At 36.5% G+C, this 10,116-nt stretch overlaps 2 protein-coding genes across 2 annotated transcripts; one reads left to right on the forward strand and one right to left on the reverse strand.

Moving 5' to 3' along the window:
• The first annotated feature begins 1,311 nt into the window (after window positions 1–1,311).
• LOC107823915 (photosystem I reaction center subunit IV B, chloroplastic-like) lies at window positions 1,312–2,614 on the forward strand. Its single transcript, XM_016650628.2, has 3 exons — window positions 1,312–1,764; window positions 2,242–2,307; window positions 2,382–2,614. The coding sequence occupies exons 1-3, from the start codon at window positions 1,498–1,500 to the stop codon at window positions 2,484–2,486; spliced, it is 438 nt and encodes a 145-aa protein (XP_016506114.1). The 5' UTR covers window positions 1,312–1,497; the 3' UTR covers window positions 2,487–2,614.
• Window positions 2,615–3,262: 648 nt separating this feature from the next.
• Window positions 3,263–6,748, reverse strand: LOC107823914 (protein LOW PSII ACCUMULATION 1, chloroplastic). Its single transcript, XM_016650627.2, has 4 exons — window positions 6,331–6,748; window positions 3,976–4,548; window positions 3,784–3,834; window positions 3,263–3,534 (listed from the first exon to the last, which is right to left on the reverse strand). The coding sequence occupies exons 1-4, from the start codon at window positions 6,525–6,527 to the stop codon at window positions 3,393–3,395; spliced, it is 963 nt and encodes a 320-aa protein (XP_016506113.1). The 5' UTR covers window positions 6,528–6,748; the 3' UTR covers window positions 3,263–3,392.
• Window positions 6,749–10,116: the final 3,368 nt, after the last annotated feature.

Raw genomic sequence — 10,116 nt, forward strand, 5'->3', positions numbered from 1 at the left:
TAATTGTACCGTTTTACGGATAAATAGTTAATATATAAAGGACAAAGTTAGACCTAAGGGCCTCATGAAAAGCGCATAATACGCAATACGAATTGCAAGATCCAAATCCTGACGCATGATTTATTTGGCTCACTCCAAAGTTAGAGATTTTCAGTTCCATCTCTCGATTTATTTACCAGAACGTTTGAAGGTTTTAGATCTCAGAGAATGATAGAGATCATTGTCGAAGTCTACTGATTAGTGCAGGTAAGCAGCCTGAATTTGAGGCATATCAGTTGCAGTAATAATATGTAGGAGACACTTCCTCCGGAACCATAAACATAATTGGGAAATAGGTAGTCAAAGAAGTACTATGCATAGTATATATTAACTCACGGACGTGAAGATTCCTATCGTTCAACATATGCAACAGTTGCCACATTGATCAGTTGTGGATGTGTTTCACTATATGGAAATTTAAAATATTTTGGTGGCTGCAGGATAAACAATAGCCAAATGTGGTATTACTTTGTAGGCATATGTAGCAAGTGCCTTTAGTTTTGAGATTACACTTTCGCTAGCTTGCATTTCATCATACACTTACTATGCGTGTGCAAATCCCAATAAACAAAACTTACGCTAAGTGACTTCTTTCCACCTGCCTAATACTTGGTGGGCAGAGTAACTAAATATCAAAAATGGTGGAGGTAATAGGTACCTCATGAAATAGTAAAGGTGTGCACAAACTGACCAGAACACTATCGTTACAACATAGAGCTATTATTACTATATAAATAAAGTTGTGTGGTGAGAAATCAGGGCAGCTAGCGCAATTGAGTCGATACTTGAACTATCAGCTCTTGCGCATATTAGTGGTCTCTTGGAACTGTTTTGCAGCTCTTCTGCACGTACTGGTCATTCTAGAATAAACCTTTTTGGAGGAAGCATCTACTCACAGTATCCTGTAATTCAATAGAAGTGAACATCCCTTTCACTGTTTCGAAACAATTTAAATGGAAAATGAACACATTAATTGAGAATAAATAAATGTGTTAATATGAATAAGATGCATCCGTCAATGCTTCATTACTAGTTTGTCATATAATACGAGATATCAATGCATATAATTAGTTTTCCAACTAAAAGAAGCAAATATCATTGACTATTCATTTTTTATATTATCAAAGGTAATTTCCTCTTGCAATAAGTTAGTCAAAAAATAGTCAATATCACATAAAAATATTAATATTATACTATCAATAATAAAAAAAGATTTTTATATGGAAAAATATGAGAGAAAGAAGACATAAAAGTGGTAACATTATCCACAAGAATGGGATATGGGTAACATGTGGCATTGCGTAAGTGGATGGAGCAATGGCGTGTGGTAGCTAAGTTGATCTTTAGTCCAGGAAAAAGATATCCCATTAACTCAAAGCCTCTCAAATCCTACTTGTGTTTTTGCCCCAATACATTAATTTTTCTGCTTCATCATTTCTTTGCAGCAGAGACAAAGACATGGCAAGTAGCAGCATGGCTTCTGCTGCATCCGGTTTTATGGTGTCCACCCCCAATATTGCCACCTCTAACAGTACTGCTCCTCGCACCTCTATGTTATTCTTCTCTTCTTCCAAGAACAACACCACCACCACCAACTTCCCGAGGCTCGTTGTTAGGGCCGCGGAAGAGGCTGCGCCGCCAGCTGCTACCGCCACTGCTGAAGGTGAAGCTCCTCCTGCCAAAGCTGCCAAGCCACCTCCAATTGGACCCAAGAGAGGAACCAAAGTAAGTACTCCCGTAACAGTTTGACTGAGCACGGACTTTAAGAAAAAAAGATGACTTTGATACATATTATGATCTTAAACATTTGTGTGGATATAGGAGTATGGAAAAGTTTAAAGTCACAATGTTTATAAATAGGAAGATCTCATTTTCTTTCAAGTGATTTAAAAAGATAGAGCACCATATGGAATGAAACAGATGGAGTAGTTCAATAACATAACATATCTGGTACAGCAGCAAGAAGTGAATTCATAAATTTTCAGTCTGTATTTTGTGGGCCAATTGCGGCTACTATACAATAAGTTGTAGCTTAATATAAATATATGTTCAACTCTATAAATGTAATTTGACTTGGAAACGGTGAATAAGGTAATTCAAGTTGAAGACAGTGGGTGTGTCTGCATCTACTTCTTTCTGTATTTAACCACGAATTATAGCAGCTATTCATCAAAGAGTATTCTAAACTGTTACAAAATACAGGTGAGAGTTTTAAGGAAGGAATCTTACTGGTACAAGGGTGTTGGTTCAGTTGTAGCTGTTGATCAGGTAAGTAACTTGATTAGAATCCATGTCTTTTGTTAGTGTGAAAGTTTAAGATGTTAACTTGGTGATGGACGCAGGATCCGAACACACGCTACCCAGTTGTAGTGAGGTTCAACAAAGTGAACTATGCTAATGTATCTACCAACAACTACGCATTGGATGAAGTCGAAGAAGTGAAATGAAAGAGAGGAAGTAATTAATTAGTTCATGGTTTTTCATATTTGTAATATGCCCGACCCTGTGCTTTCCATGTTTAATCTCTAGTTATATACTGGCTTTGAATGTGAATCTGTATCATAATTTCTCGCAACTTTCTCCTTCCTTTTCTTATTAAGCTTGTTGCCATTGTTCAATCCAATTCTCTCGAACCATCTTTGGGAACTTTATTTTGGAAAGGTTACCTTGTACAAATGGTTACTGTGTGGATCAGACATCACAGTTTGAATCATGGTTCAGAATCCGAAGCGAGGAAATGAATTCTGGCTCAATTGCAATCGTAGAGTATGAGATCTATACACAGATTCTCGACCCTGTCTTTTGGCTTATCAAATTGACGCCTCTTGTTCCTATGGTAGTTCTCCGACCAGCAATCGAAAAGATTTGTTCCACTGTGAGAAGATAGAGAACGAATTAGCAAGTACTCGAAATTTGCCAGGACACAATCTTGTTATGGAAGCAAACATATAATTCATTCCGGAAAATACATATGTATGAACGTGTTTGATCAGATATATTGACGACAGCAATGATCTATGGAAATATGAAAAACTTGAGGACTTCTATTTTACATATCAATAGACAGCTTTCCTATCAAATGAACGTAATACTGGAAACTACAGTACCTAATTTCACATTCTCATCTTCCATTATAGACTTCGTTAAGCAACACCATGGCCTGGAGACACAGGAAGTCAACCTTACCGACAAAGAAAACAAAAGGGAAGAAAGAAGTAAACTAAAGCAAATGAAAGATTGGTGAATACTATAATGATGAATTTGAGAGGGAAAAAAACTATATTGTCAACATTATTTAATCTAATTCTTCAGTAAATAAAAACGGAAAAGAAGAGAATATCTGATCTCATAACTTAAAGAACTCTTCCATCCATGCCATCAAGAAGACCAGACCAAATTCCCTTTACTGGTGGCAATTGCATTACAAAAGCATTCCAAGGAGGATAACCAACACCGCTGCCACGCACACGGCCATCCAGGCGTAAAGATAAATACCTGCACATGATAAAAATTGCAAAAAAGTCAATCGACATCTTACATTTAGTAAACTCGTTTATGATAATGGCTAGACTCATATTTCATCAAGATTTGTTAACAGATTCAAGTAAAACCATGATAAACGTACATTTTGCTGAACACGCTAATGCTAACATTTTTCATATTTGACACACCCCACAAAGAAGTCAATCAGCCGATCTATCTTTTAAAAAACCACATATACTACTAAAGTTGTAGAATACTTACACTGGAGATTCAGGAGAGACGTTGGCTAGTTTCTTTTGTTCATCTATCCACCTATCACGGGTGAGCCAAATATGAGTATCTTTGTTTTCACTTCTTAATGTCAATGTAATTATCGTTAATGTCAGCAGCACAAGTGAGAGAAGAAACAGTTTCAAGTTAGACAACGTTCCGTTTTGTTGATAACACACTTACTTGGTCCACTCAGTGGCATAAAGAGGAGCAAGCTGCCACAGCCTTTTTCTTCTGGATATCTTCTCCTCAAGTTCTTCATTCTCTTCAAACTCAAAACTAGGAGAAATTCCATCAGTTGCAAAAGGGACCACAAGCACCCCTCTTTCAAGAAGGCCATCGGTAAATGGTTCGCTGAGTCTGAAACATTCTGAAATGAAAGCCGAAGGGCCAGCAAGGATGACCAAACGAGCAATTCCTCTGAAAGCACTCAGGGGAACGATTTTCTTCTCATCCACACGAAGCTTAAGATTTGCAAGATTTTCTTCTCTTACTAATCTTGCCACCTGAGCATTCTTTGCTCTATTCTCCCTATAATACAGAAAAGCAAATACAGAGACTGCGCCGAGGTCTATGCCAAGGCCTTTTAGGATCTCAGGAACTTCAGCTGCTCTTGATGAATTGGCCAATGCCGCAATTAGTCGTGTAGAGGCAATAAGTCCTCCAAGACCACCACTTGCAATGAAAGCGAGATAGAAGAACATCCGAACAGACCGAAAGGGAGTAAGAACTTCACTTCTTATCTTGGCTGTGGAACTAAATAACAAATAAAACCAATATTGTAAGGTTTCTTCACTTTAAAAGAGAACCTGATATCATACTAAATGAGTCTGAAATTGGGGGTACATGTACAGATAACACATCCACACTAAAAGTTAAAACTAAGCTCAGCACATTCCGAACAGCTGTCAGAAACTCGGAAAGAAGCAGACTTGTTATGGTTGAATCTGTAATATGAGGAGCTTAATGCACACAACACTATGTCTTAAAAGAACAACAATAACACTTATTCCTATCATTCAGCTACAAGAAAAAATCATGACCTAAGCATATCAATTTCATATTCTTATTATCGTCTCTTGATTTGAGCCACAGCATTGATGCTCTTGTGGAGCAGCAAGTTCTTCTCTGTTTCTCCATCAGCAAAACAAGGCCTGAATAATAACCTTTTAATAAGTGAACTTCCTCCAAACAAGTTCTGCTACAGAGATACACACGTATTTGTAACAAACTTTCTCTCAATGGAATTCCATTTCTAATGATTCATTTGAGACATTGGAAAGGAAGATTATGGTTGACCCTAAACTACCACTAGAAGGAACGCCTAAGTAGCTAATACATCTATACCCTGAGACTTCTTTCCATTTTTGATAATTAAAGTAATTTTATTGAAGTTACCAGGGGGGCGAGGAGGATATTTACCCTGAGGTTTATATTGAACAAACTAATGTTTCCCCCAACCAAAAGTTGTGTGATTAGTTATAAGTTGCTTCATATGTTACGCTCTGCTTTGCCAGCAGCATATTTCTGTTCTAACTAAATAGATTCTTAACAGATGTCATAAACACATCTATAATATTGGAATTAGCCAAAATAAACAAAACGGTAAACTCCATTCCAACCGAGAAGTGAAGAAGCAACCAAACAAGCCAATACCCAGATACAACTTGGTGCTTGCAATAAGCTAACAATTATGATTTATATACAAGGCATGACATTGTGCATGCGTAACCTATAACTCACCAACTTAAAATCAGCATTCACATAAATTGCAGGTATTTATTTTGGATAGATTTAGCCTACATGTCAAATGATTTTGGAGTTAAATTCTTGTAAATTAAAGGGAATATGTACCAAAAAGAGATCTTTAAGCAGATTGCTTTTGAATTGGAAAAGAAATAAAAAAGAATGTAGCACTAACATGTGGAACTTTTGTTTATACTATATGCTCTATGGCATTTGCACGTCACATTCTGAAAGCACAAGATACTCATTCCCTGCATCTAACAGACTAGATTCATGACCAAACTCTTCTTCACAATCTAGCAAATGATAAGCAATGAGTGGAAGAGTCTACTATTTATAAAAGAAGCTCTATTTACTCTTGTGCATTCGCTAGTGATATGATACACACATCACAATAAACAGGTTACTAACTGTAACTAATGAAGTTAATACTAAGTGATACATCTGTTTCAATTTATGCGAACTAGAGAGTTTAAGGGGGAAAAAATGAAGTCTTTTGAAACTTGTGGTATTAAGCATGTCATATCATTTTTGTGGTTGCAAGAGCTTCTCATATTGGAACCCAAAATTACGAGTTTTCTTAGTAGGAAGGGATTCATTATTTTCGGAAACTAACTAAAAAGGAAATAGGTTACACATAAATTGAAATGGAGAGAGTGTTAGTTTTAGAATTTTTGCTTTTCAGAAAAGAGACAAGGTAATTAATATCCTTCCTTGTTATAATCCTCGCAATTATAACAAAATCTAAACCAACAGAAGCATCTAATTTCAAAAGACGAGTTGAAATGATACCTTATACTATCAGAAGAAGGACTCGAATTGCTACAAACTACAGAGAGCAATTTGAGTTTACGTCTGGAGCTGGTGACATCAGTATAGAATTTCGCACCATCTTTCAATTGGCGGGAAAATGCGAACCGTTTATTAGCGCTAGGATAGAAGTTGGGTGAATTGACGGTAATATAGGAGAATTGCGCCGCCGTAGCCATAGCTCAGCAACGATTTTCCGGCAGAAGTGCAGTGGTTTTTGAAGGTTTAAACATGGCTGCTACCACCGCAACTTTGGGAGATGGCGGATATTAATTTTGGATGATCCAAACACTGCCACGACGATTTTGGCTTTGTTTATGGATGTGGCAAAATTACTTACCAAAATGATTTTAAGATAAACCTTGGAAAATACTTTTCAGAAATTCCTAAATGGGAGTATGAATCAAAATACAGCTTCTTTCAGTTTCTTTTATTTTACTCCTATCACTTTTTTATAATTTGTTATAAATAAACTGCCACATTTTATTTTTTCTTTAACTCTTTAATTAATAGTTTAATTTATCCCTTGATTAGGGGCAACTAGAGGCCCAAATCTTTTTTTTTTAAAAGTTTATATATATTTTTATTAAATCTTTTTTAGCTTTTTGACATGCAAAGTTGAAAATAGTACTTTTAAATCAGTCTCTGTAATAATTGTTTTTCAATTAATAATATACCTAACCGATTAAATTGTTCTTAAGACGTTGTTGGTCTTAGGTAAGATTTTATCCATTTTTATTTTGAAGAATTTATTTCCGTTGAGGTAACTGTTAGGCATTTGAAAAAGAGTAATTAAGTATATAGATTAGAGTATTATCTTCTAATTGTACTAATGTGTCACACAAAATCGAGTAACAGGAACATTGAATTTGTGTACGTGTTAACACTAGCAGAAGTTTTGCAGAACCTGCTTCGATCAATTGCTCAAGTCCGACTTCGTCTCTTTGAAACGAAATAATGTTTCACAAACTAGATGCCTTCTTTTTCTTTTGGTATGTTTCTTTCTTTTTAGGGAGAATTGTACAGAATCAAATATCTGTCAAAGGTGAGCCTTGATTATATAGAGAAGAGAAGTTGTGAGAGAAAAAACTACCGATTAGATAATTTCATCCCACGCCCCTGCTTTTTTTTTTTTGCAACGTGCGGTAGTTTTATTTTTAGGAGTTAAACCTTCACTAGGTAACTTTCTTTAAACATATCTCCTTTAAAATAGGTCGTGTCAGTCCATATGGGCGACCCAAACCCAATATCCACATGGTGGACTTGACCCAAACTAGTACCATGACAATAACACACGTAATTCATACTGGCAAATAGTTCGTGCGACCTGCAAGCTCGAGAGCTATAATATTTTTAACCTTTTAAGGTAGTTTAATAGCTCCATGTAGAAATTCAATCACATGCGGAAGGGATTTATTACCAACATGAGGATCTTATTACTCGCAATATCTCAGACATCATATGCTATTCCAGTAGCTATTTATCTAATCCCTCATCCTCGAAAGAGGTGAACTTGAGTTCATGTTTAACTTTGTATCCATAACTACATTTGATAACCTCCTGGTAAGTGTAATGGTCGACCTATGGATACAAGTTAAATTACTAAATTTTTAGTTGTCTTCCCTTTCTACTCGAATCTTTTCATTCCAAATCAACTGCTTTCCTAAACATGCACTGCATTGCGGAATCACTCATGGCTATTAGTGACATGCTAAAGTAGCAACATTGATTGGCATTTCAAGAGACAGTAAAAGGTCAAAGTGTATTTCAATAAAAGTTAATATAACTTCTTTAGGATCTCACATAATGAAGAAGCACGGATTCATTTTTTCATTATCCCGCTGGTCGATAGAACACATGGTATGAAACACATGTTACGATATTCTCACCTGATATTGGCGCATGTATATTATTCTTTTAATCATTCAACACCGTACAAATCTTGGTCTAGACACCTTCAAATGTCTAACCCGAGTTTCTCCCGAGTTTCTTACTTCAATAATCCTCAAATCTAACTTTTTGGAGAAACTCGCATCTGACTTACAATACAAGTCATAATCGAATGGAAAAATTCATAAGTCTGACTGGTTGTCAAGAGCGAAATTTACGAGCAAATATAACCTCGCATTATCCAAGGTTCCATATGATCTTATCTCTTCACGATTCTTAACATAAGAGGCAATTGCTCGTGTGAGAGAGCCAATCTCGCAACTTGTTCAACATACCTTATCAACAAAATATCATCACATGCATACTAGATATGAACATAAATTCAAGAGCCAAATATTGATGAGAATATTATAATAATTAAGTCATTTTACAATACATAAAGATGGTCATATCCTACGCAAACCTAGAGCCATAACATATTTCTCAAAAAGGTCTCTAGATATCGCCTTTGTAAAAGGATTAGTGTAACGACCCGGCCGATCATTTTAAGTATTATAGCCTTATTCCCCCATTTATTAACTATTATGTGCTTGTTTGTTGTTATTTACCTTGCCGGGTGGTTGTTTTGATCTGGGGATATTTCGGAATGAACTGGAATATTTAGTCCAAGGTTGGAAGCCTAAGTTGAAAGAGTTGACCGGATATTGACTTGTGAGTAAAAGACTCTGAAATGGAGTTTTGATAGTTTCACTAGATCCGTATGATAATTTTGGACTTAGAAGTATGTCCGGATATTGATTTGGAGGTCCGTAGGTGATTTTGGCTTGAATTGGCAAAAGTTGAAAAAGTTGAAGTTTAGAGAGTTGAGAGGTTTGACCGAGAGTTGAATTTATTGTTACCGGACTCGAATTGTGGTTCCGGAAGTTAGAATAGGTCCGTTTGTGTCATTTATGAATTGCGTGTAAAATTTTAGGTTAATCGGAGTTGGTTTGATATGTTTCGGCATTAGTTTTGGAAGTTAGAAGTTCACAAGTTCATTAAGCTAGAATTGATGTGTGATTCATGATTTTAGCGTTGATTGATGTTATTTGAGGCTTCGAGAGAGTTCGTATGATGTTTTAGGACTTGTTGGTATGTTTAGTTGATGTCCCGGGGACCCTGGGTGGATTTCGGATGGTTAACGGATTACAATTTGACTTAGAAGGTTTGCTAAAGTTGTTGTCATGACAGTTGGTGGTTTGCTTATACGCAATCGCGAGTGGAAGTCCGCAATCGCGAAGAGTTGATTGGGTGATTGGGAAAAACTTTTCTTTGCGATCGCGAGAAAAGGTCTGTGATCGCGGAACTTTGGCATTTTATGAATCGCGAATGCATGTGTTGGGTCATGTTCGCGAAGAAGATAGGAGGAGGCTGAGAGTCCACGCGATTTGTTTTTCGCGATCACATGAAGGGGTCCGCGATCGCGTAGGTTGATGAGTCTGTGAATCGCGTTTGCGATGGTTTGTTCGCGTTTGCGAAGAGTACTTTGAGGGCAGCACAATTTTTACTCTTCGCGATCGCGAGGGACTTTCCGCAATCGCAAAGAGGAGCATCTGGGCAGAATATAAGATTTCAAAAATAAGGGTTAGTGTATTATTTCATATTTGGACTTTGGGAGCTCGGATTGAGGCGATTCTTGGAGGGATTTTCAAGGAATTGATTGGGGTAAGTGATTCTAACTCGGATTTGGTTAATATACATGAATCTATTATTGGGTTTACCATTTAATAAGCATTTTGGGTTAGAAAAATTAGGGTAAATTGTAGAAATTTCATAAACTATAATTCAAGGATTTGAAGGTCGAGTTGAGGTCGGAATTGAGTAATTTTGGTAAGGGTG

Source organism: Nicotiana tabacum, chromosome 19 (assembly GCF_000715075.1).
Source record: "Nicotiana tabacum cultivar K326 chromosome 19, ASM71507v2, whole genome shotgun sequence".
In the NCBI taxonomy this organism is placed as follows: domain Eukaryota; kingdom Viridiplantae; phylum Streptophyta; class Magnoliopsida; order Solanales; family Solanaceae; genus Nicotiana; species Nicotiana tabacum.

Coding starts and splice junctions, on each gene's coding strand:
- LOC107823915 (XM_016650628.2), top strand. CDS start 1,498: ATGGCAAGTAGCAGCATGGCTTCTGCTGCATCCGGTTTTATGGTGTCC. Junction 1,765..2,241: donor GACCCAAGAGAGGAACCAAA/GTAAGTACTCCC, acceptor TACAAAATACAG/GTGAGAGTTTTAAGGAAGGA. Junction 2,308..2,381: donor CAGTTGTAGCTGTTGATCAG/GTAAGTAACTTG, acceptor TGATGGACGCAG/GATCCGAACACACGCTACCC.
- LOC107823914 (XM_016650627.2), bottom strand. CDS start 6,527: ATGGCTACGGCGGCGCAATTCTCCTATATTACCGTCAATTCACCCAAC. Junction 4,549..6,330: donor CCTTCTTCTGATAGTATAAG/GTATCATTTCAA, acceptor TTTGTTATTTAG/TTCCACAGCCAAGATAAGAA. Junction 3,835..3,975: donor TATGCCACTGAGTGGACCAA/GTAAGTGTGTTA, acceptor CACCCGTGATAG/GTGGATAGATGAACAAAAGA.